The following is a 26585-nucleotide window of genomic DNA, read 5'->3' as shown; positions in this document are numbered from 1 at the left end:
TCTGGCCTTCTCTCCTGCACAGTTTTGCACAGTTCTAAATTAAAAAAAAGAACACGAATAAAATCGTATAATCAGCTGTTACCAACTGTAGACAAGAACGCACTGTATTGCCTTTGTATTTGAGGTCTTCGCGAGTTTTCCGATATCAACGGACTAACATTTCGAATGACAGCGAGAGCATCAGCATGCAACGAATATATAAACGAGAATGACGGACGTGCCGCGTTACATAACAGATTTTCGTGTATTGAGGGATTTAAAGAGACTGGAGATCAGGTTACGTTCTTGTCGAGGAAAAGATCTGGCTCTTACATGGGCCTTGCGATGGTGTCATTTGCTAACAGCACTTTTCACACTATGATGACTGATGAGAAATCAATTGGTCTGAAGCTTTATATGTATTACCTGCTTGTGACGCCACGCGACAGTCAAGACAGTACTAGCATAGGCCTACCCTATATACCAGTCGACTCAGCTAAATACACGACCCCAAAGAGGGAGAAGCCCAGGTGGAACCGATGAAGCCGGTGGCGGGCGTCGATAGCTGTATAGAAGTAGTACTTCTTTTCCATAGTGTACGTATTGCAATGGCCTTTACGCTGAAAAACACTAAACACGCTAAAAAAAATTGATGATAATGCATCGGACGGTTAATCTCTCCAGGAACTGGCGTAACTTTACTATGAAAAATAACCGCGTTTTCTTCCATTAGATTCTGGTCCCTGCTCCGCTATTGTTTCAATCTTATCATCGTCTTTCTTGCGGCGTTCAAAGTGGGACGCGACTCGATAAGTTTCGTCCATTGGGAGGACATCAACGCCGTAATGCACAGCTACTTCGCCAAGCTCGCCGTCAGGTATCGCTCAGCTTTCCTTACATTGCAGCATCGTGGAAGATTTGTTCGGTCTTAATACTGGCACCCTTCCTTTGTAGAGCACTGATGGTGACTGTGCTGTATCCAGTGCTATGCTCCACGGGATACATGCTCAACTGGAAACAATGTGTGGTACTCATCTGGACTAACTTCAAAGGCGCAGTTATGATGGGAATCTCTTTGTCCCGGTGGCAAAATAACATCAACGTGGACTTTGCCCTCAAGGTACTGTAAGAATGTAAGAGAAGACACGGCCGTGCGCTTCGCTGGCTGCGTGCTAAGTAAAGGAACGAGAAGCAGCACCAGCGTTGCTGCAGCCAGCCGTTTGTTTAATAAACCGAAACCAATACGGTGATGAAGATGATGAGTGTGACGTATCAGCCGGGGTGAACTTATGGCAATAACACACTACCCCTCAAACCGGCTGATATGTAGAAATTCCAAATCATATTCGTCAGGGTATATTCAGCCCGCAGTCCCTCGCACAAGAAATGTTGTTATCGCTCGATACAGGTTTGGTGGGAGCGTCAGCTGTCATTTCTTCAGTTGGGACGAAGGATACCTGGAACTCTCTGTGCTCCAATTCGTTTCTCACATAGAGGTATTTGAGGCGAATATGCTTGGAGCGTTGGTGAAAGACAGGATTCTCAATCAGCTTGATCGCCGATTGGTTGTCGCAGTACATTTGAAGTTCTCCGACGCAGAACTTCCCAAATCCAAGTTCGGCTAAAAACATTTTTATCCATTTGCCTTGTTTTATGCCTTCGGTGAGTGCCACATATTCCGCTTCACATGTATAAAGTGCAATCACCCACTGCTTTGAGGATTTCCAGCTAATTGCACGCTTTGACAACACGTACACATAAGCGCTCCTGGATTTTCTCGTCACATCTTCGTTCCAGCTAGCGTCTGTGTAACCAACAATTGGTAAGCCGGAAGCGGTGTATGTTATTCCGGTCTTTCTGGTGCCGCTGAAATAGCGAAGCACTCGTTTGGTCATTTTCCAGTGCAAGTGAGTATAGCTAGTACTAAATTGGCTCAGATAGCTTACAGCAAAAGCTATGTCTGGTCTTGTAGCTTGTACCAAGTACATTAGACTTCCAATGAGTTGCTGATAGGGTACGTGTGAATCCCTCTGTTCTTGGGTTTCAACACCGTCGTAACTTGTGTCAGGGAAATCTTCGCTCGTTTGTCCTGATGTCACGGAATGTCCTTTCACTATAGGCGTTTTGACAGGCTTACAATCTTGCATGTCGAATTTGGCGAGAATCTCTGAGATGTATTTCTCTTGGCTCAAGCTTATCTTCAGAGAGACTTTATCATGATTGATTTCTATGCCAAGGATATATTTTGGCTCACCTAGGTCCTTCAAGTCAATCCTTTTTCCCAGAGTTCCAATGGCCTTGTTAAGCACATGATGATTGTTCGCTCATTAGGATGTCGTCAACGTATACACTGAGGATGACTGTTTCATTCGTGTTGCGGAAAATGTACACGCATCTGTCAGTTTCCAGCCTCCTGTAGTGAAGACCCTGTAGCGTTCTGTCGAGAGTTTGGTACCATGTTCTACCGGAATGCTTCAGACCGTAGAGAGATTTTTCTCGTTTGCATACTTTTCCGGAAGTGGAAGTGGTACTAGTCCCAGGCGGTTGCTCCATATACACTTCCTCTTCAAGGACACCGTGAAAGTACCCCGTTTTAACAGCGAATTGACGCATCACCAGGTTTTCTTCATTGGCCAAAGGTAGTAACAATCGAAGGCTGCTGAGCTTGACTACTGGTGAAAAAGTTTCATAGCATTCGACGCCATGTGCTTGACTGGCTCGGCTACAAGACGCGTCTGGCTGTGCTACGGCTACAAGACGCGCTTCATATTTCTGTAACATCCCCTTTTCGTTGCGTTTTGTCCTGTAGACCCATTTTGATTTGACTACTTGCATTCCGGGCTCTTTATCCACTGGGGTCCAGGTACCATGTTCGTGTAATGACTGTAATTCAATGTCCATGGCTTGTTTCCATTTTGAGGATTCAGGGGATGGTATAGCCTCTGCGTAGGTGGATGGCTCTCGTGGTTCAACGGTTTTGGCCGGTCGTTCTATTACTTCCTGTATAATCTCATGATCAGTATAACTCTTCTTCTTCGGGTCCACCTGTAATCTCTGAGGAGGATGCGAAAGTCTAGTAGAGCGACGTAATTCAAGAGCATCGTCTTCGGTGGAATCGTCGAAAGTATCTATAGAAGAACTGTTCCGAATGGCAGAGTTGTCTGACGTTTGCGTGTCACGACGCATGTGTGACGTTGTGGGCGTCGTGGTATTTGGTGTGGTGTCATCGTGAACAGAGGCGGTGGTGGGCTCGTAGAAAGGAACATTGAGCATCTGCTCGGTTTCGTGTTGGTTGGAACCGTGAAGAAGCTCTGAACCACTGCGCTGTTCAGGCAGCGAACGTCTCGGCTGACGAAGACTCGTTTACGTTGAGGGTCAAACAACCTATATCCCTTGCAATCATACTTGTCACCCTTGTCATCGCAATATAAAAAAAAATGCTGGATGTGCTCCTGTCGTCAAGTTTGGACCTGCGATGTGTCGGAATCCATGTATATGCGAGGCACCCACTTTCACTTTCACTTTCAGGAAGGCAACCGTTTGCTTGCGATTGGTGTAAATCTCCTCAGGAGTAAGTCCTTGCAATATCCTTTTGCTGCACCTGTTCCTGATGTAAGCTGCTGTATTTACCGCTTCAGCCCAGAAGACAGCACGCAATTTTGCCTCCGCGAGTAGTACGCGGGCAGTTTCGACGCGTGTGCGATTTGTACGTTCGGCTATGCCGTTCTGTGCTGGAGAGTAAGGCATTGTCTTTTCATGCACATCCTGTTCAAGAAATTCACCACCGTTGTCAGTCCGTATTCTTTGTACCCGCTTTTCGGTTTTAATTTCAGTCTTCGTGATCGTCGCTTGGACAGTCGACGCTGTCTCCGCTTTAGCTTTCATAAAATGCACAATAACCTTTCGGCTACAATCATCAACGGTGACAAGTAGATACCTGCTACCTGCGAGTGAGGATGGAAAAGGGCCGGACAAGTCCATGTGAATTAGCTCGTTGACCGTTTGTCTGGGAGCATGGCTGGTAGACTTGAATGGCAGCCGCGTGAATTTTCCAACGATACAATGTTCACAGGAACGATCTGTGGGTGCAGGTAAACACCTTGGGAGCCCTCGAACTATCTGCTTACTGGCCATGAGTGATAGGGCATCGTAGTTCAGATGGCCGAGTCGTCTATGCCATTCTTCTGAAGTATTGCTTCTGATACGATTTGCTTGTTCAAGAGGCGGTGAAACCTGAGCTTACACCTTGTAAGCTCCTCCAACTTTTTTGCCGTTGAAGACAAGATCTCCGTGATGGAAAACTTTACGCCCATGTGCTGAAAAGGTCATACATAGACAACTTCGTAGTGACACCTAGAAATACACGTTCTTATCCTGCGCCTCAGCAGATAAATTGCGTAGCTAGAACACGTGGTTGTTGTAAGTCTCCTTTTGTCGGCTTTGTCGAGACCATGCTGAAACGCACATGATACTCCTCAAACTTGCTTTCATCTTCCTTAAGGCCGAACCACTGAGGGCTTGGCCTTTACAAAACGGGGAAAGGATTTGAAATCACGAATTCCAATCCACATATGAAACACTACGCGGATTTCATTTTGATTTGATTGGCAGCCAATTAATAGGTACGATTTGGATTTGGGTTGAATCCTTTACCTGAAGAGGTTTTTTGATTGAATTATGCTTGTGTGGCGGAATCTGCATTGGATTGAAAAATCACTTTCGCAGAGAGAATTGGAGTAGGATTGAATCATTTTGCTGTAGATGGAATTGAGCTTGAATCGCTCTTTACATGTGACCTTAAAGGAACTATAAAGTGAAATTTGACCCCCTTGTTTCTGTGTGCGACCTGGTGGAGTTTGCGTGTGTGATACTGCACACACAGCCTGAGCACTCAAAGCGCGTTAATTATTACACAGTATAAATTAGAAAACTTAAATCGGACGGTAGGTTGCGCTCTGCAACAGCTAAAAAAGTCATGATGGGAGTACTCCCGTCACGTGATACCTAAGTAACACACGATGAACTAATAACCAACTACCAATACCAATTACCAATAAACACTACTTTTAGAATAACAAGAATTACTGGGACAATTCTTCAAAATATCGAAGAAACAATATCCCAAATACTGTCAGCGCCATCTGTTTGCTCTCCTCTCAACCATATCGCACGGCGTCTATTGCGTCTGGCAAGGTTTGTGAATGCAAAAAAGTTCATTTCCTGGCGAAATTGAACAGAACTTCCCCTGACAGCGATGCCAGGTACCTGCTGTAGTGTTCGGGGATACACCAAGTGTGCTCTTTCGACAAGGGACGTTGTGTACCACAAGATTCCAACGTATAATGCGCGGAAACGAAAGTGGTTGCAAACGCTTAGTCAAGACATTCGTGATCCACGCCGTATTTGCTAAACCCATTTCTCTGACGAGTCAAAACGGACCGCAGTTCCGATACCAGTATTTCTCCTTGTGACGTCTGACGATGCGAACACCAGTGCACACGAGGTATGTATTTACTGATAACATGAATAATACATATATAGATATAGTTCATTTCAAATTCAGATTGATTTTTGTGATGCCTACGTTGCGTAATGTACCAAACGGAACATCCCCCTTCCATTAGGGAGCCCTGAGTTTTCGCAGAAGAATATAAGCATCAGATAAATTGTGCGCTATAGATACTGACCGTATTATTCATTTATATCAACGACACAGGCTTCCATCGTGGCTGACAAGAAAGTGAAAATCGGAAGTAAAAGCCTGCGAACGGATGATTTGCCGTCAACACCTCTCAACCTTTATCCAGTGATTTCAACACCTATTGTCCATACAACCTCATGCTCACACGTGGATCAAGCTCTTGTTTTGTTTAACATTTTAACTTCTGCAGGTGCATGATATGATATCTTCACCACTGGTGGAACCAGCTGTTGTGTCAACAGTTTTGAATGGTACACAGCCTGCTGATACAGGTGTGCTGATACTAAAAGCTCTTCTACTTTGCAGTGTTGTGCCCTCTGCTTCACCAGACCAGAAGAAGTACATCAAATTCAGAACTCCACTATTAGAGCTGTTTGAGAAAAGCAGGACTTACGGTGCATCGCCCCGCTTCTCACCGCAAAAGCTGAGTGCCCAAGTGAACACAGTTTGTCTTGGAAACATCAGCCAGAGGTGAACAAGATGGCTGCAGGGAACATATTGCTGTCTGGCACAATCCTTTTCAGTGGGGCCTGCGCAGCCAAGGTGTGAATTCATAGCCTCTTATGTTTTCACAGATTCAAATGACACTTTGTAGTATTTGTTGTTGACCAGGTTCTCTGGTTACTCGAGCCGATTAATATTAAAGTGATATCACCTACAACACCTACCAGAAAGGTTGCTGACTCCCTCTCGCGACACAGGTAGAGGATTATCAGAACAACTCACAGCCGTGTTGCAGAGCATAGAGTGGAAACCAACAGGTAAAAATTGGAAAACTCTAGCACTCGCAAGTGAATAAGATAAGTATTTAAATACTTAGACTGAAACATTCAAATAATTTTTTAGTAAAACGCAAGCTTTCGAATAGAGTCTGCCGTTTCTTCATCAGGTACGATACACACACACACACACTTTGTACAGATTTTTATACTCATGTACACTACAGAAAGCAGACAAAGAAGGTGGTGAGGGGAAAATACAAATTCTTGTTACAAATGATTGAGGATGCAAAAAAAAAATAATACAAAAGAAGTTACACGAGCTTTGCGTGCTTGAATTTTCTGTTACAATAATTCTATCTGCAACAATGACCTGAAAGGTAAAAAGAACTAGCTTGTAGTTACTTATAGTAAACAATCTCCATATGATATTGCCATGCTTGGAAATGCTTATGGGCCATGTAGTCCACAAGATCTTGTTACAGAGGGTTAAAAAAAAGCTTGAGGCTGCGGTCAAGTCCTGTGCAGGTGCTGAGCTAAACCCGTGGATACAACATACTTTAACCACCTTTACAGGTGTTGTTCCAATTCTGAGGGAAATCCAGAGCTTCTGCTTAGCATGTGAAGAAGTATGAGCTTATACGTATACAAATGAGCTGTCATCCAGGAAACAATGTGTACTAACTTCGAGATAATTGTCTCTGTTTGACCCGGCACGCTATAAACATCCATGACAGCCATTAGAGACCATGTTTCGCTACAAAGAGCATAGGGAAGACACTCAGTCATGACCATATGATATTTTTTTTCCAGAGGATGTACATCATCTCCTGAGGAAACACCAACAACTTGCAAGGATGTGAGCTACTGTGAAATAGTAGCAGTCTGCAAAAGCCTTGAACCCGCACCAATGACTGCAATTGGACTGGTATGAGGGAAAACATGGGAAATTTATAATGAGAAATTGAGAAAGGGTTACGAAGATAGATGTGCAGAGAAAACGTCTAAAATTTTTCTTCACATGCTTGTGGAGTCAATGATAGGGATGCCTCTGAAGAGAAGCCTCTGTTGAAGACATTGGCATGTCCCCACCTGAGGCCATCTTATACTGATGAAGTCATGAAGTCGTGATGTTTGATAGGCAAGGTGATAGCCTATGTTCTCTTAGAGCTTATGGACTGGAACGAGTTTGTAGAAAACACCTGTGCATTGAAAAGAAGAAAAAAGGCATGCATACATTGTATTACTGGTTGGTGGGAGATGAAGCACTTGCAAATTGATATTGACACAGTATGAGGATGTTCTCCTTCCTTCCTTGTTTGTTTACTGCTATCGCTCGTATATTCAGTCATAAAAACAGTGATCAATAAAGCAATATTTATAAGCTTTGGTGTCTGTAGAATGTATTTTACTGTGTAGTGGCTGTCTGGTTGCTCCAGAAGGGTATATAGCAGACCTCTTTTGTGCATGAAAGGGATACTGTTGTGAAGCAGCGTTCACGACCAAACCAGCCAGTATACCTCTGTGAAGATGGCAGGAGTTCAATGCTGCCCACAAGCACCTGAAAGAAAAGTGAGAGCTTCACCTCAGTTAAAGCGAATAAACATACACATAGTCAGACAGCACCTACTGCATCACACGTCAAAAAGGCAAAAAACTTTGTATTCTTCAGAAGGAAAGTTTTCCCTTATGGCATGTACAGCACATGCTCTGAGGACTTTTCTGCAGTGCTTTCCTAGTGGTCCCCAGAACCACCTGGTAAACTGTTTGTAGACAACATACCGAAAGTTGCTGCATGTACCATGGGCAGCGTAAAATTATGATATGTAACTTTACTGATAACAAACTGAAGACACACGTGAATGAACTCACTTGTTCACTTCGCTGTTCCGCGTAGTCGTCGCTTTCTCTCACGTAGCAGTAGAACACCTGGAGCACCTCAGTCTCCAGCCACAGTATTTCATATTTCTTGAAATGCAATCGGTGAGCTGATTCAGTAGCAATACCAGAGCAGTACCATACCAATTCAGAGCAATACCATATTTCCTCCTTCGACGATTCTGCGGATGACATCATGTCATGCTGTGTCTCCGGCGTGCCCTCGTAAGAACAAAAGTTTGCCGGCGTGACTGCTAGACTATCCCAAGCTCGAGGGCATTCAGGTTTGGAAAAATCGACATCACACGGCGTGGTCCCCAAAACATTTCGGCCATTACGGTTTCGCCACAGACCGGGACGCATATTTCGTAACTGAGATGTACTCTTCCTACACTCTAAGAAAAAAAAAGTAGAATTTCCTACCCAAAGTTGCAGCGGGACAGTAGTTCTACCTTCTCCCTCGCGGGTATAAGCGGCGGCGTCCCTTTCCCTTGCTCCTCTCTCTCACGTTTGCTCTAAGAGAAAATGGTAGAATATCCTACCCAAGCTGGTAGAACGGCAGATTCTACTCTGTAGTTTGTTTCTACTCTGCAGCTACACCCAAAAGGTAAAACTGGTTGGAGTAGAAATGTGGTTGCAATGCAGCTCTACCGAAATGGGTAGAAAATCATACCTGTTTTTCTTAGAGTGTAGGCTTTCATAAAATCATAAGGTTACCCTGGGTTGAAATTCACATTACGGTTCCTTTAAATTATACGCCTTCGATCTCTATTGTAAACCACACTGTCGTATTGAAAGTCTGAAATGAAGTTTCGCCGCTGCTTTAGTCGACTCCAATACCCAGATATGGGTGTGTGTCGCGATGTCACGACCAGAGCTGTGACATAAATAGTTACAAGCAATGAAGTCAACGACGAACAAAGCATTAAAGCGCAAGCCAGCTGGTGTAACGATGATGATGTTGATGGTACCATCAACAATTAAGTTACTTTAATTCCTTTGTTACTTTTTGAGTTGTTAATTACTGTTACTGTTAATTGCCCTTTTTCTGGATTCGAACTTCGTTGTTCACATAAGCATTTGCCTTGTGTGGTCCTGTTATGTTTCGTCTTGATATAAAGAAGGGAAGGACGATGTAGATCTGTAACAAGGTTGCGACATCAGGAACAAGGTTCACTTACTACTTACTACTTCAAGAATGTTTTCGTGATCCCGGGCAACTCTTTGATGGACCTCTGAATCATGAGGCTCTACACTGTTAAAATAGAATTTCACCACATATCACGCACCTAGACAACCACCATTCCAAATGATATCATTATGTGTCATGATTCGTTCAAAACAGGGGGAGGAGCCTATCTGGGACATGGATGTGTCCCAGCGTGAGAGATGGACGGACATAACTTTTGATTTGTATGAATGTTATTCCCATCAGAAACACAACGCGTGGGTTCTGTACTTTACAACGAATATCACACATGGAAAACCGTATCCGCATATTGACCATATTTTACTTACTTCTAATAAACTGTGGTTTACCTGGGCGTGTGGATGGCTAGTAGGGAGAATGGTCTACGTACGTTTGGCGATACACCACTATAGGTCATCGGTTACTTTACTACATACGTTGCTACATTCATGGCACATGAAACTTGCAGGAGGAAGCCATTCGTCTCGGTGTTCTGTTTCTAGTGCAAGCCATCAACTCATCTACTCTACCGACACTTATGCACAGCCTTGGTAAGCGTGATCTGTATGAAACATCCAACAATTCCACACTGATGTTCCAAGGATGTCACATGGTTGTCGTGTGCGGATTGTGATGATGTTCTGGTCATTGTGAGATTTTACAATGAACGTGTCTCGAAAATGTCATTTTAGCAGCCCTCAGTGTCCTCAGAGTATCGTCAGCCTGCCCCTTGTGTGCCGTCACATATAAATTTCTTAAGGGTGTGGACGCCCAAACAAAGAATTTTCCATTGTCTTTTCACTATTATTTGTTTTTTCCCCAGTCATTACACCTGTATAAAAGTTTCCAAAATCGCTTCAGTACTTCGGTGGCGCTTGACACTGTTCTTACACACGTAACATTTCCCTGCACACAGAAGGTGATGGCTAATCATTTTTGTGACACATTTTATCCCGCTCTCCAGCATGTCACAGCAATGACGACTGAATGGCCTTCTCCTTTTTAGCAACTGCTGGTGCTCGTGGATTCGGTGAATGTTCCAGTACATAATCAATTGTAGAACATCGGTATTTGCATACTGTCATGCCCAAGATTTGCGGACAAAAACTTGAAGCGTACTTCGCCTGCATTACACCCATAGACGCAATGCATAAGAAACGTATAATTTCATTTTGAAGGAGAACGTCGACACTTTTCACTGGTTCGCCAGTGGATCCTGTGAGATCTATATACAAGGAATTATGCCGAAGAGGAATTATTCATATATCTATAAACGCTTTTGTTCCCCCGGCGTTTGAAATCTTACACATTGTACTCGATGGGACAGAAGTAGAATTCACGCTCCGTCGTGATTTCACAGTCTTATACATCAAAATATATCCGTTTTAGGTAATTTTCCACTGCAGTTTCATAACTAGGGGGACCATGTTTGGAAAGTAAAGTGGATGTCTTGGTTTTGTAGCGAGCCAATTTTGTTGCCGAGGGCATCAAAGTGCGACTAGAATATGAGACATCACACTTAAAGAGGGCTTAGCCTATCGACACTTTCGCATGTAGGAAAACCGACGATACATTTGAGCACGTGTAAATGGGAGGAGGAATAAAACTGGAAAGGGAGGGGAATTATCAGAGTTCAGCGGGCATTCTCCTCTGATAACCAACACGGCAAGACGGGTTTGATAAAAACATCTACAAAATAAACGTGTGCTTTCACGGCCAAAGAGGCTGAAGAACGTTTCTGGTGACTCTGCTTTAGCAACATAAAAGACAAGGCTGCAGATACTGCGTTCCCATGAAGTTCGCGTTTTGGGAAATCGGACGCTCTCTTCTTCTTAGTATCAGTTTCTTAAAACTGATTCTCTGAAACTCTTTCTTACATTGTACTTACTGCGCTGAAAAGATGTACAAAAATTCTAATGGATGTAGTGTACCGTTATTGCATTGTGATCTGCCCGCCGATTATTTCCTTTCAATTTTTACCTTATCTGTGGCCGTCATGTTTTTGTATGTATACAATGTATGCTTACTTTTATGTTTCACACTTTCCTAATTTTTCCTCGCAGCACCACGGGGAAGCTTGGTTGCCACTAGTATGAAATTTGATGGGTACCTTAATGGCTCATCATGGCTCATCATGGTTCAATCATATATTTTGTGTAACGACGTTATATACCTCGGCCAATTTCCTCATTCATTATCATTAACTTATTTGTTGTTGTTGTTATATACCTCTATTTAGGAGAAGCGAAGGCAAGGCAATTTTTCTTTTTCTTTTCTTCATGCATACACTAGTCTGGGCGACAGCATGCTTAAACCGTGCATGGCCGAGCTGTTTCACCTGCGCTGTGCCGGAGTGTCATTCACGAACAAAATGTGTATGTCATCTAAGTAAGGCACTTAAATGCGTCGAATGCAACTGGGACCGAGCGGATATAATCGTATTGTGTCAATGTTTTCTTGACTTCAAGCCGATCATGGCGGCGTAAGAATGGCGTGCGGCAACTTAAAGGATTTCTGACCAGAACCTGGTCAATGTCTTTGTTTGTATGGATAACGAACCTACAAGGTGGCTCCAAGTTACAACTGAAACGTTTCGTCTCTGCGGTGCCACGTACTATTATAAACAAGGAGCCGAAAAGCGGTTTCGATTTCTGCCCTCAACTCGTGCGATCAGCGCAAACCTCTAGGTATTATGCAGCGATTTTCCCATGTGTATGACGTAAAGCGCCCGCGACGTTTATTGGTGGAAAGTCCACACCGCAAGTTCGCGTGGTTTCCGCAACTTCCGTATTGCTGGGTGCTGTTTGAATATGAACGTGGAAGCACAGCGGAGTCAACAAGTCAGCTTTTCAACTACCTTTCAGCAGCTGAGAGGCACCTGCTACGTGCAGCAGAGTTTGGACGCCTTGCTTTTGAAATGTTGAGCCGCGAATCGACTTCAGCATGAAGAGGAAGTTCCAACGACAGACTGTTAGATAAGCTTTCAGCATCCATCATGATGAAACACATGAACAGTTTGTGTAAATTTCGTGTTTGACGGCGGCGTGTAAAGGGGCCGGAGTGGTTCATGCATAATAATGCCGAAAGAAGTCGAGTGCTTATGTTGCAAGGAGCTGCTCTTAAAGTAGCATATTTAGAACTTCGAGTGCAGCACGAACCTAGCGCTCATATTCACAAGTAAGAAGCGTGTCTCATGCACAATCATGCTGGTTCGTTTCAATACAAAATACTTTTTCTGAACTTTTCGTTATTGTTCGTCACTTATTCAGAAAGAGTGCAGCTGAATTAATACTCGGCGTCCTACTAGCTTAAGCTTTGTTCAAAGCTTGCGTGTCTCATACAGGAAATAGATACACTACATACCAACAGTTCGTGAGTGGGTGCTGTACAAACTTTAAAAAACAAGAGAATCGTTATACCAATCTGCGCGGTGAACAGGATACGCAAAGCCTTTCCCATAGTAACTACTACATGCTTTAAATACCCAAGATACTAGGTGGAAGTACCCCCTACACGGGGTGCCCTTGCAATTTCAGCTGTAGACACATGTCGGTAATGATGTAACTATAATAATGACCCCGCTCCCCCCCCCCCCCAACTTTTTTCAACACCGCTCCATGCTTGGGATTCTGGATAAACCACTGTGCCGATCCCTGGCACAAAGCACCATCTCATCAGCCTGCTCCGCCTGGTAAGAATTACATTGGGCTCTCAATTCCACCACAGACACAAATCCAATCCTGTTCTGACACATCCTTTTCTCCACCCATTCAGTCAGTACGTCGTAAGTGTTGTTCGAACTCTTACTGTCTGATAGCACCCAAATAGTATTGTTTAAGCACCTCAAGTATTTTAATGATTGTTATATGTGGAAGTAAACTGTTATGCAGAAATGCAGGTAACCCTGTGTGTGACCTCCGGTTCCTGCTCTTTGTCATCCAGAAGTCCTCACTACACAAGTTGACTATCGAAAACCTCAATCTTCTATACCCATGTAAAACCCCAGCTCGCTCGCTTCATAGCCATTTTTTCATTCTCAATCTTCCTTTTGTGTGCAAAGTGCGCACCCAGTTCGAGTAGGATGTAGACCTTGAGGAACCAAGCTTTGTATCTTGGGCTGCTCAAATACTCAAATAGGCATGTTGCAGTCAAAGATGATGTAACATGAAATGTGGTTCATATAGTTTATTGTGGCACTCAGATAATATCTTCATAATATGTCTGCAGAGATTGTTCCAAAATAGCATATGTGATGCAGCGTTATACATTATTGGGCTTCTGGGAAAAATCATGATTCACCTGATACAGACGGCAGCCTTTGTAACGGTGTCTGACACATTTTTAGCAGCCACTGTTTTAAAATATGCATTAAAAATGCTCCAACTATGAAAGTATCACGAAGTTCTTCATTTCATTTGTTTACTTTAAAAACCCTTGTCAAGGGATTTACATAAAGAGGGGAGCTTTGTATCCAAAAAAGACAAATACCAAAATGATGTACACAAAAATGCACAAAATTCGTTCACTCACCACAAAGAAATTCATTCGATCTGAAAATGATCATAGCACTTGGAAATAAATGACAATATTATTTTGTTCTGATGCTCTGTGGGCAGGAAGGTCATTCCAGTTTGACACCATCAGCTGGTGCGGAGAGTAGAGGTATTTTTTCTTCTTTGTGTGTGTGTGTGTAGGTGGAGCAAGTACTTTGTGCGGGTCATCAAGTCTTGGAAGTAACTTGTGAGGGGGTTGACAGTAAGTGGGGTGGGGAGGGAGGGTGACCCTAATATAACTTATGAAAGAATGCCAGGCCTGATACCTTTCATCTGGTAATCAAAGGAGTAAGAAAGAGTTGGGCTTTAATGGTTGAGAAGCTGGAAAAAGGATGATAATCACGAGCAACAAACTGTGCGGTTCTGTACAAATTCTACTTTCTCGATTAAGAGATGTTGGGATGTGTTCCAGATTGCAGAGGCGTATTCCAGTTCTTTTGAACATGGCAGATGATGTTCTGAGTAGTAATGTATCAGCTCAAGAAGCCGGCAAGACACATCTTCGTCTGGACGCCATTAATTAGCAATTAGAGCTAATTGGGACCCCCCACATTAATCAGGACCCTCCAGAGAGTCATTACACTAATTGGGGACCATCTAAGACACGTCCAGACGAAGATGTGAGTTGCCGGCTACTTGAGCTGATAAAAAATAAAAAAAAATAGGTAGAAAATAAAATGAAAAGATAGAAATAGAGTGGAGAGAAACAATTTATTCAAAATCAACGATGCCGCGGCGAAGAAACGGCTCCGGGGTGACCAGTGCTTGTTGACGTCGGGTAGTTGCAGAGATCGACGACAGGTGGCCACTTAGTTGCAAGGCATCACACCAGATGGCGCCACCATCATAGCTCTAGAGGAGAGAGACAGAGAACAAGATACTAGCGGCAGGTAAAAATGACAGCACTGCTAAACAAGTCTAGGCATGCGAGAGAAAAGGTCTAACCGCTACTACTAAACAGAAAACAGTACACATCGGGGGAAAAAGGCTTACGGGGGGACGATCGCTTAGGCCTAACCACAACACTACGCAGCTAACACAAGGCGGGAACCACACATCGCTAAACATGCGAGAAAAGGCTTAACACGAGCGCGGTCACCGCTAAACACGGCAAACATACGAGAAAAGGAGCGCGCTTGGGCATAACCTCAACACTACGCAGCTAACACAAGGCGGGAACCACACATCGCTAAACATGCGTCAACAGGCTTGGACACCGCAAAACAAGTCTAAACATGCGAGAAAAGGCTTAGCACGAGCGCGGTCACCGCTAAACACGGCAAACATACGAGAAAAGGAGCGCGTCAAATCACTCACCTTTTCCCCCGCGGCAACTTCCAGGCAGAAACTGAGCGAGCGCGGAGAACACACACGTCTGCTCTCTACGAGAGGCAGCCAGAAACTGAGCGAGCGCGCGGAGCGCACGTCCGTCTTCCGCGACGGTCCGAGAGAAACTGAGAGAGGCGACGCGCAGCGGCTGCTATGGATGCGCGCGCGCCCTCTGCTCCACCCGTCCGCGCATGCGCGCGCGCGCTGCTAGCTCCCTCTGCGCCGGCCGCGGGTGTTTTCGGTTTCGGCTCTCTGCTGCGCGCGCGCTCCTAGCGGCGACGGGTGGCTTTTCAGTTTCGCTTTCATTCTCCGTTCTTTGCGCGCGCGCGTTGATCTCTATAAAGGCAGCGCGCACCGCGCTCGCGTCATCATTCTGACCGATACGTGAAAAACGCCATGTGTGGTTTATTCTCCTGCGCTTCTCGTCGTCGCAAGGAAAAGACAAAAAACGAAGAACTTCGCGAATTTATTCGCGGCATCGTGGAGGAAGCCTTTCAAGTCCACCGCCTGGAATGGTTGCAAGCGCGTCAAGAAATGTGTCAGGACAAGATGAAGACGCTCGACCGCATCTTAGCAGCGGACAGACTGGCGAAAAAGAAGTCCAACTTTAGCCTGGACAATCTGTATTGGGAACGCAGTTCCGATGTAGAGGACGACTACGAGGATGTGTAAATAAAAGCGATACATTTCTCTTCGAGTCTCAGTCTCTTCTTTTTCTTCGTGCAACGTGTACGCACGCAACATGTCTTCCCCCGAACCTTTTCGTTTCCGTCATCCCTTTCGCTGTATCTTAAGCGGCCCCTCCATGTGCGGCAAATCTACTTTCGTTGCTAACGTGTTGAGGAACCTGAACGACGTGGTAGACAAGCCTCCGTCACAAATATTCTACGTGCAGAAATATGCTTCGCCGAGCATGCAGGACGAATTCGGGGACTCCGTAAAATTTACCAAGGAGCTACCGCGAGAGTGGGACACGTCGCGCGCTACGCTGATCGTCGTCGACGATCACATGACCGACGCCGGTTCCTTGAAGGAGGTGACCGATCTTTTCATTCGGGGTTCTCACCACGCCAACGCCTCGATCTTCTTACTCGTTCAAAACATCTTTTTCGACAGTAGCCATTTTAGAACAATATCCTACAACGCCAGTTACGTCGTCCTGTGGCGCACCGTGCGCAGCGTGCACCAGATGGAACATTTCGGCCAACAGCTATTTGGCAGAAAAAGATTGGAGTATTTTCTGGACGCATATAAACAAGCGATGTCGTCGCCCCACGCATATTTACTCGTGGATCTTCACAACTATACGCACGAGGATCACAGGTTGCGTAGCAATATCTTTCCGGGAGAACGTCAATATATCTACGCTCCGAAATGAATCTCCGCCCTCACCTCACTTTACTCAAAGTACTCTCCACTCTACCCCCTCCACGCCGTCGCGACGTCTTGAGACGTTCGTCCTCGTCCGACATGAAACACCTCTCCGAAATTTGCCTCAATGTATTGAACGGAAAGGTGGCTCTAGCTCCAGATACGTTCGCGCGTTTGAAGAAGCACAAACGCTTTTTACGACGGCTCGCCTACAAAAAGATTCACAAGAATCCGCAACGTTTGAAGCGCTATCTGTCTCAGCAGCGAGGACAGGGCGTGCTTTCGTCGGTGGTTCCTCTCCTGCTTTCCGCCGTGTTGAACCTTTTCGCCAATGGCCAAGAGAATTGAAGTGACCTCCTCCATCGGAAACATTCTTTCCTCGAAGGAGAGTGACGACGTCAAAGTGAAACTCATACTGCAAGCACTGTATCGCATACTCAAGCAGTACGGATTTGACCCCTACGACAATAAAAACAAGGCGTCCGACGCTACAAATGACTTTGACTATTCACTCCTCTCTCCAGAGGTGGACGAAGAGGAAGCGGAAAGGGTCGTCTCGGAATTAAAGAAGGTTCTTTCCTGGGATCGCGAGGGTTGTGTCTCCGTGTCGGGCAAGCCCATCAGACACTCCTCCGTTTACGAACTCGTCAATTATTTGTTGCAACGTAAGACGGGAAAGAAACCTTCCTGGTTCCCCAAAGTCTCGAAACTATTGCGTCTGATTTCTCTACCCAAATCTCGCGAGCCTCAACAGCAGCAGCAGCAGCAAGCCTCCATTGCGTGGACGACTTATGGAGGGATATGAGAAACCAGAGGGTGGTTTGGGGGGTGTGGAACGCTATAGAAAAGCGCATCACTTGAGCAAAAAGAAGGCTCTCGCCATTCTGAGAAAGCTGGATGCCTACACGCTCCACCATCCGGTCAGAAGAAAGTTTAATAGGAGACGCATCATCGCGCTCAAGATCAACGACGTGTGGCAAATGGACCTCGCCGATTTTTCAAAATACAAGAGATTCAACGGTGGCTACCGCTACATTCTCGTGGCAATCGATTCCCTCTCCCGCTTTCTGCGCACCCTCCCGCTAAAGACGAAGCGCCCCGCCGAAATGAAAAGGGCCATGATAAGACTTTTTCGGGGAGGTAACGTACCTACACGCATCTTTTGCGACAGAGGCGGGGAATTCTACAACAAGACCGTCAAGGAGTATCTCTCGCGAAAGAAGGTACAGATGTATTCTACCTTCTCTCCAGTAATCAAAGCGTCGCAGGCAGAGCGCGTCATACGCACTTTACGCGACAGAATATTCCGTTATTTTAGAGTAACGGGAAAATACCACTTCGTTTCCGCGCTTCCCAAGATCGTGCGCGACTACACCACCACCAAACACAGGACTTTGGGCATCAGCCCGTCCGAAGTCACGCCCGAAAACGAATTGGAGCTGTTCAATAAGATAAATGGGAAGCCCGTCGTACCCTCCGTGAAAAAGAAGCTCAAACTGGGGGATAAAGTGAGGGTCCTACTTCACAGAAAAGGTTTTCATAAGAGCTCGGAAGGGAGTTGGTCGCCTCAGATTTTCACCGTCTCCCGCCTGAGAGACACCTCTCCTCCCGTCGTACACCTGGAAGATTACCGGGGTAAGGAAGTGGACGGATCTTTCTACCCGGAGGAGGTACTCGTCGTAACCCGAGACGCCAATCAGCCTTGGCCAGTAACGAAAGTGCTGAGGAAGAAGCAGGTGAACGGTCAGAGCTTCTCCTTGGTTCGCTGGTTCGGTTACGACAAAGAACACGACAGTTGGGTGCCGAGCAGCGACGTGGTCAAGATTGGGAAATGATGTCAGACATCTATGTCCACCTGCTCTCGAACGCCAGCATGGATAAGTTTCCCTCGAATAAACTCAACGCCTTCACGGTAGCTTTCGATAGTCCGCTTCAGCTCTCGAATCGGTATAAAGTCGGTCTGATGGATCTCAGCATAAGTAACGATTTTTTAAATATCGGGTACGAAAGGCAAGATGCGAAAATCGAGGTTTCTTTCGAGGACACGGTGGAAGCCGGCAGAACTTTTCGTGTCACCTCGGATCTCGAGAGGGATTTGGGAAAAGCCCTTTCGGAATTCGACGTTTCTTTCGCGTACAATAAATCGCGATACGACTTCGTCTTACCCGTGGACGTGAAAGCCGTGGAATTAGACCCTCGGCTCGCGCAAGCGCTCGACGCCTCGCTAGCGTCCCGCGAAGCAGGTCGTGCGGTGAAACCCCCCAAATTGAGCGAACGCGAAGCCACCTCCATCTTATTGGAGCACGCCGCAGCCGCCGTCGCTTTCGGCGACGTCACTCTGAATTCGGAAACCACGTCCCTACGGAACACACTCAACAAGTATTTCCAGACGCACAAGCTGGACGCCTCGCTAGAATTCGCGGATAACGTGTACTCTCTGAAAACACCGAAAGGGTTGCACGTACCGGAACCCTTTGTCAAGCTGCTACATCTCACACCCGTCGAGGGACATGAAGAAACGCTACGCGTCTCTCTCCCCGTAGCGCGTCAATTTTCTTTCACGATCAAGACGAAAATTCCTCGATCTTTGCAAGTACATGTGCCTCCCGGCTATTATGCGACGCCGCAAGCACTTCTAAATGCGATTAATCAGCGCGTAGGCGAACGCGCGCGCTTCAGCTTCGACGGAACCGAACAGAAATGTAAAATTCGGCTTTCCGAGGGCACCTCCACCCTAAGACTTTCCGAGTACCTGGCCGTGCTTTTGGGCTTCGAATCGCGTACCGTGTTCACGGGGGATGAGGATGCCACGAGCTCCGTCGAGGTACTCCTGGAACCCCCGTTTCACAACATAATCGTGTACACGGATATCGTGGAACCCACGTACGTGGGGAGCGGGAAAAAACCGATATTAAAAATACTACCCTTTTACTACGAGAAAGACAAGCACGTCGTCACCTACACGTTAGATAACATCCAGTATTTTAACCTGTCTCAATTCGAAATTCCTTCAGTGACGATCGTTCTCGCGGACGAAACGGGAAGACGTTTGCCGTTGCGGTCCAAAGGCAGAACCAATCTAACGTTGCATTTCAAATATGTACCGTAATTCCCCCAAAATAATTCCCGTGTACACGGGACCCCTTTTCCAACGAGGGGGCGGTGTGTTGAGCAACATATCCAAGTTTATCGTTCCCATCTGGCAGCAAATAAAACCGATCGCCAAGAGAACGTTGAAGCGCTTGGCGCGGAATTTGGCCGATGGCGAAGGAATATCGCGCGCAGTAAAAAAGACGGCCATAGCAACGGGGAGAGACGTGCTGGATTCCATGGAGGGCTCTGGAAACAACAATGGGAAGAAACGCCGCAAACGACAACAAAAGGCGCCGACACACGACGCACCTGCAGATATCTTTGGTACGCCGTGAAGGTCACACATCCGCTGCGCGCGCTCCGTCATGACGTTAACGAAAGGAAAAATACAGAAGCCGATCTGTCTAACGAGTGATGTGATGATATTCGAACCCCCTTCCATTCAATACGGCGTGGAAGATACTTCGTACCAACTTTTTTATCCGGTCAACGGAGTAAATAATTCCGTGATCGAGTTTTGTATTCAAAATTTGCAAAGGGCACACTTGGATCTCTACGGCAGTTTCGTGTCTTTGACCGTGCGCATTGTTCGCGACGACGGGGAAGAAATGGACGAGAAAGATGTCGTTTTCCCAATAAACCACCTGTTGAGCGGCATGTTTAAGACGGTCACCGTTTACGCGAACAACAAGCTCGTCAGTTCCAACGAGTTGTACGCCTACAGGAGTATTTTGGACGTGGTGCTTCATTCCACGCCCGCGGCTCAAGAAACAGTGCACGCGGCTGGACTTTATGTCGAGGACGACGAACATTTAAAGGACGATTACGACGTCTCGTCTCGCGGTCCGAAACAACGTTACGAAGCGACGAAGGGTGGAAAATACTTTAACCTGGTCGGACAGATCAATACCGACCTGTTTCAACAGCCGCGCCTGATGGTACCTGCCGTCGAAATTCGCGTCGTTTTCCTGTTAAACAACGACGAATTTAAACTCGTATCGGTCCCCAAAGACAAGAAAACGTACAATTACGAGGTGGACATTAAAGAAATGACGTTACACTTGAAAAAGGTGACGCTGGCACCTTCCCTATTTTTGGAATACGAGCAGCGGCTTCAGACCACGCCGGCCATCTACGTGTTACGCGGATTGGAAACCAAGGTGCGGAGCTTGAGTGCCGGGAGCTTGGACGCTCACTTTGAAAACGTTTACCCCGAAAGGGTACCTTCCAAATTATGCGTCGCCCTGCTCGCCACGTCCGACTTTCTCGGCGACATCCAATCGAACCCCTACAAATTCCGTCATTACGACCTGTCTCATTCGATGCTCTCCGTGGACGGCCAGCAAGTGCGAGCCGAGTACGATTTTCAGAACGACCTCGTCAAAATTCCCTACTTTAACTTCTTGCAAGAACTGGGAGAGAAACATTTCAAGTATAGCTACGAGCGATTTAAAACGAATGGGTTCCTTCTCTACTTCAACTTGGACGTGGACAAGTGTTCTTCTCCTTCGCATTTGAACGAGTGGCGAAAAGGAAACGTTCGCCTGCAATTACGCTTCGCTAAAGCCCTTCCACACGCGGTCACCGTCCTCTTGATTTCCGAGTGTCCCAAGCTCATGTACGTCGACAAGGACCGTACGGTCACCTTCCCATAAGAAAAGATGTACGAGAGCGACATCTTGGAACTTGTGTCCCTGAACCCCCTCGCTTCCTCCATGCTGAGAGGCATTTGCGCTTCCAACGAAGCCTTCGTTTTACGCAAGCCCGGTTATTTAATCATCAATACGGAAGAGCGAAGAAGACGCGGGCAGCACTGGGTGCTCTACCTGAAAAACTACGACGGGTCTGCCGTGTTTTTCGACAGCTACGGACTTCCCCCCATCGAAGCAAACCTTCGAAAGACTTTACCTGTAGTGGACGAGTATAACGACAAGTGTATTCAATCGCCTTTTTCGCCTTACTGCGGGCTTTTTTGTATCTACGTAGCCACGCGCATGTCGAAACGCTACAGCTTGAAAAGTTGTGTATCCACGTTTTCCTGTAACCTCGAAGAGAATGACGAAACAATAAAACGTCTCCTCGTGAGCGAACTCGTTTCGTAAAAAATAGCCTATTTATTCACGACATACACAAGACCCTTGCGAGACGATCTTCCAACGTGCTGACCCGACGCTCACCGCCGTCGTCGCCGGTCTGCACCGTGACGTCGAGGGATGTGTGGAGAAGCCAGTAGCGACGGACGATAGGTCGGTTGAAACCCGCGTTGATGAGACACGGGTCGACTGTCTCTCCTCGTCTATACTTTTCCAACAGCTCGAGCTTGTAATCTACGAATCGCTTCATTTTCTTTGCAATCTTCCCACTGACGGTGAACAGACGTAAGGGTATCGTCTTGAGAATCGAGCGAAAGTCTCCCTCGCAGCTATCGCCGTGAATATAATCGCGTAATCGCAGCAAGTCCCGATACATTCGCGTTTGCACAAAGGTGGCAAACCTCTGCTCGGGCGTCATCATGACTGAGACGGAATGAGAGTAGACAACCTTTTTTTATTTCTCGTTACACATGAATTAGGCTCCAGCTTTGGTTTCGTAGCCGGGAAGGCAGCCCAAATACGAACGAAGGCTCGAGTCTAACCAATGGCTGGGGTTTCTCGACCAGAGTCCACCGCAGCGACAGGTAGTCAGTTGATCGCCGATTCGCAAAAAGAAGGTCTTTGGAGGAGGCTTGAAGGTTAGGACCAGGGGTAGATCTCCCGTCAGTAGCCATTCGTAATCTGCAACGAAAGGAGTGTGAGAAACGCATGTTTTTATATCTCAAACACACACGCACGTACAATCTTCTTCAGTCACAGAGTGACACTGATGGTCCATCTTCTCCATCTTCCTTCAATAGTCGAAGTCCTTCGCAACGTACGTCGAACGGTACCGTCCGACAGCCGAGAAACGGGCGAATCAATCGGTCCGTCCAATGCTTTTGCTCTGAAAAAAAAAAGTGAACGATTATAGAACGTATTAAAAAAAAATAACGAGGAAGCGTACCTTTGGACCACAATCCACCGCAATTGGTGCAGAAGAAGCGGGCCCTGCCAATCTCCCGAAATATGTGAGGCGGGAAAAAACCGACTTCACGCGCAGCAAAAGTGTTGTACACTGGAAACGAAACTCTTCAAACATTTCGGCGATGATGATGATGACGTCATGGGTATTACTTACGAGGATCTACCAAGCTGATCATGATGGAATGACGATCGGCCATTCGCTTCGACATTTATAGTAAAGCTTTGCCTCTCACTCTCTATGACGTCATTGAACGTGTTTGGGCATGTTAAGACGTGTTTGAACATGTTTGGACGTGTTCAGACACGGGCGGCGAAGTCGCCCCTGGACACACTCGTTCCTCTCTCTTCCTCTTATGACGTCATTGAACGTGTCTGAACATGTTTGGACGTGTTTGAACATGTTGTGACGTCACTGAACATGTCTGAACATGTTTGGACGTGTTTGAACATGTTGTGACGTGTGTAGACACGAACCCCGCAATACGAAAAACGTCACGCAGTACAAATTAGATTGGTGGTTAGTGTGTCGCGCCCAGTGTAGAAGGATCCTGGGTTCGAATCCCACTCTGGGTCTTCTCGTCGTCATGTACAAGTCGTCCCAGAGTGTTAGCTAGAAATTAGTGTAATGTTTTATTCAACGTCGATAGTATCATTGTCATATGCGACATCGCAAAAAGGCGCGAAAGACGGAAGGCGGGGTGGTCAAAGTACAGACGACACCGTCGCAATGCGAGGAGGAGGAGAGCGGTGTAGCGACTATAAAAGGTGCGCTGGTTCTACGACGATTGATCGACAGCCCACGAGGGGCATCCATCCATCCACGACGTGAGTTGTTTCGTGGACCAAAATGTAAGTTGACCGTCTCTGCTGTGAGAGTGTATTCTATGTATGACATTGTTTTTCAGGAACCAATAGCCGCTGTCACCGCATGACACTGAACACAGGAACTCATCCCATCCTCTCTCATCATCAATCTCAAGCGTTCCTCAACTGAAGGGAAAAGTGAGCATTGTTTCGTGAGGGGGAATCTCGTACTGATTTTGTTTGACCGCAGTGCCGCGCTGTCTCGTATGTCAGTACGACCCCATCGATGCCATGCTCGTGGCCGTAGAAAGAGAGCACGAAGCTAGAATAGAGAATCTCGGTAATAGCCCAGTCGTCCTTTCAGATGACGACGACAGAGTCAGTAGTCCGCCTTTCGTAATACCTGAAACGGACGACGACGACGACGAATTGCTCATGTGGGAAGGGGATCAGTCGTATGCAGATTTCATTCCTCTGTCTGGTAGGGTTCGAGATGAATCACCAGATGCAAGCCCGGAATTTCGAAACGAAGCTGAGCCTGTCCAGGGTCGTAGAATCGTTGAATTGAGAGAACACGTCGTAGAGAATCATCCCTCCGTCACGGAGAGACGATTCCTTCCTTTTTTTGTCACAGATGAGGCATTTGACGGAACGGCTACTAGGTACACGCTTCTCTGTTCCCCGCACGACGACAACGTCGACGATTTGCGACTCTATCTACCGAGCATAGCTCCAGTAATCACGCGCGTTCTCGAAGCTTATCCCATGCCTTTCAAATTTTGTCTGTGCTCGAAGGCGCTCATGGTTAAGGACGGAGCCGACGGGTTGACTTCGCATCTCCTTCACGTGAACCTTCACATGAGAGTCGTTCATAACCGCCAAGAAATCGAAGACGCGATAAATGCTGCTATCGCAGAATCCTCGCAACGCGTTGAAAACTATGCGAGAGAAGGGTCTGGTTTCACCTCGAACGACGTCCAATGTGTCGACTTAAAACTAACGCGCTTAAAACCGAAGCGGATTGGATGCACGATCGAGCTTCCCGAAATGTTGAAGAAAAAAACAAAGACTCTCACAAACGTCAAACTTCCACCGAATCACGAAAACGAGTGTTTCAAGTATAGCGTGCTTGCGCTCTTACATCCTTTGAGGAACAAACCAAACGATTATGCCAGATACCGCAAATACATGAATCCTTCGAATCCGGAGACGCGCGTAACGTACTGGCCACCCTGCTTCCCAGTCACTTACGAAGACATTGCCCTGTGGGAGAGAAAAAACAAAATATCCGTCTACATCTACGTGTTCGACGAGCAGACGAGTTCGATATCTACCGGGCGGATTCCCTGCACGCTCTATAAGGATAAAGTCCACCTGCTCGAGGTTAGGGAGCATTTCTATGGGATCCGAAAATTTAGCACTTTCATGGGACGAAGTGACTACTTTTATTGCGAGAAATGCACGTCCGGTTACGGAACGAGAGGGGCATTGCAGCAACACGAACGTTTGTGTCGAGACGTAAACGAAGTAATTCTCGAAATGCCAAAAGCGGGGGAGAGCGTCTCCTTCAACAAGATACAGTACATGCATCCCTATCCCTATTTCGCGGTGTTGGACACGGAGAGCGTTTTGGAAAAGGACGCGCTCGTGAAGGACGCCTCGAGTGTGCACAGGATGAGCTCGTATAGCATTGTGCTAGTGAGAAGTTGTGATGGGAAAATAATGGACGTAGATGGCTATTTGGGACCCAACGCGGCAGAAAAATGCTTGCTCGCACTAAAGCGATTTAGCGAACAAATCGATAGGCTGAACCGTCTTCCCTCACCGTTGGTCATGAGTATGGAAGACCACTTTCGGCACGCGAGCGCTACGCACTGCGAATTTTGTGGAATCGAATTTAACCGACATACGCGGAAGGTGTCGCATCACGACCACACCCGTTTCGTAGATCCCGGTTCCTCAAATTTTGTCGCGACGCTGTGTGATACGTGTAACCTTACGTGTCGTAACACCAAAGAACTCGTCGTGTGCGTGCACAACCTGCAGCACGATTTGAGCTCCCTTCTCCGCCACATGCACGTTCTAAATCTGGGCGAACCGTGGATCTTAGCTTCGAGCTCGGAAAAGATAAGAGGGTTCAATATTGGAGATCTCTATTTCCGCGATACCACGCAGTTTTTCAACCTGTCCTTGTCGAACCTGGTGGAAACCCTTCTCGCCAGCGGTGGCGAGAGCGCGTTTCATTGTACCCGTCAAATGTTTGGTGACCGTTTCCGACGGCTTCTCAAGAAGGGAATTTACCCGTACACCTTCGTCGACAGTTTCGAAGCGTACAATATGCCCGCACTACCGCCAAAGCAAGCTTTCAAAAGCGACCTGAACGACCAAGAGATCGCGGACGAGGACTATCAGTACGCCCTCGAGATTTTCGAATTGTTCAAATGCAAGGACCTAGGAGATTACACGCGTCTCTACGTCACGCTGGACGCTTGTCAGCTCTGCGACGTCGTACTGTATTTCAGGAAGATTGCGCTCGAGACGGATGGGATGGATATCTTACGTGCCATGTCCCTCGCCAGTTACGCGTGGAGTAGCGCTCTGAAGCTCACCAATGTCAAACTCGAGCTCATGAGCGATCGCGAGATGTATGAAACGATCGAGAAGGGGATCAGGGGAGGCATTTGTAACAGCTTCCACAGATACTGTAGGGCTAATCACGAGGGGTGTGACGATTACGATCCCCACCAAGAAAAGACTTTTATCCAGTACCTCGACGTGAACAGTTTGTACCCGTACGCGATGACTTTTCATCTCCCAACAGGAGGTTTTGAGTGGGTGGATCCTTCGAGGTGGAGCGAGATCGATTTTCTCAACATTCCTCACGATTCGGAAGTGGGTTATGTGTACGTG

General features: G+C 46.6%; 1 protein-coding gene and 2 long non-coding RNA genes across 4 annotated transcripts in view; 2 read left to right on the top strand and 1 right to left on the bottom strand.

The window, feature by feature from the left end:
- The window catches only part of LOC135387179 (sperm-specific sodium:proton exchanger-like), a 207770-nt gene that overhangs the window by 21056 nt on the left and 160129 nt on the right, over nucleotides 1-26585 (top strand). For both annotated transcript variants that reach the window (XM_064616520.1, XM_064616521.1), the window contains exons 2-4: nucleotides 713-856; nucleotides 934-1099; nucleotides 9936-10017. In XM_064616520.1, coding sequence (XP_064472590.1) covers nucleotides 713-856; nucleotides 934-1099; nucleotides 9936-10017 — 392 coding nt within the window. The remainder of the gene's footprint in view (nucleotides 1-712; nucleotides 857-933; nucleotides 1100-9935; nucleotides 10018-26585) is intronic.
- Nucleotides 5924-7787, top strand: LOC135387177 (uncharacterized). The gene is made up of 2 exons (XR_010420915.1): nucleotides 5924-6223; nucleotides 7213-7787. It is a non-coding gene; the product is annotated as an uncharacterized LOC135387177 (long non-coding RNA).
- On the bottom strand, nucleotides 14717-15453 carry LOC135387176 (uncharacterized). The gene is made up of 2 exons (XR_010420914.1): nucleotides 15337-15453; nucleotides 14717-14871 (listed from the first exon to the last, which is right to left on the bottom strand). It is a non-coding gene; the product is annotated as an uncharacterized LOC135387176 (long non-coding RNA).

Source organism: Ornithodoros turicata, chromosome 3 (assembly GCF_037126465.1).
Source record: "Ornithodoros turicata isolate Travis chromosome 3, ASM3712646v1, whole genome shotgun sequence".
NCBI lineage: Eukaryota > Metazoa > Arthropoda > Arachnida > Ixodida > Argasidae > Ornithodoros > Ornithodoros turicata.
The sequence above is the reverse complement of the archived record's forward strand: the minus strand, read 5'-3'. Positions and strand labels throughout refer to the sequence as shown.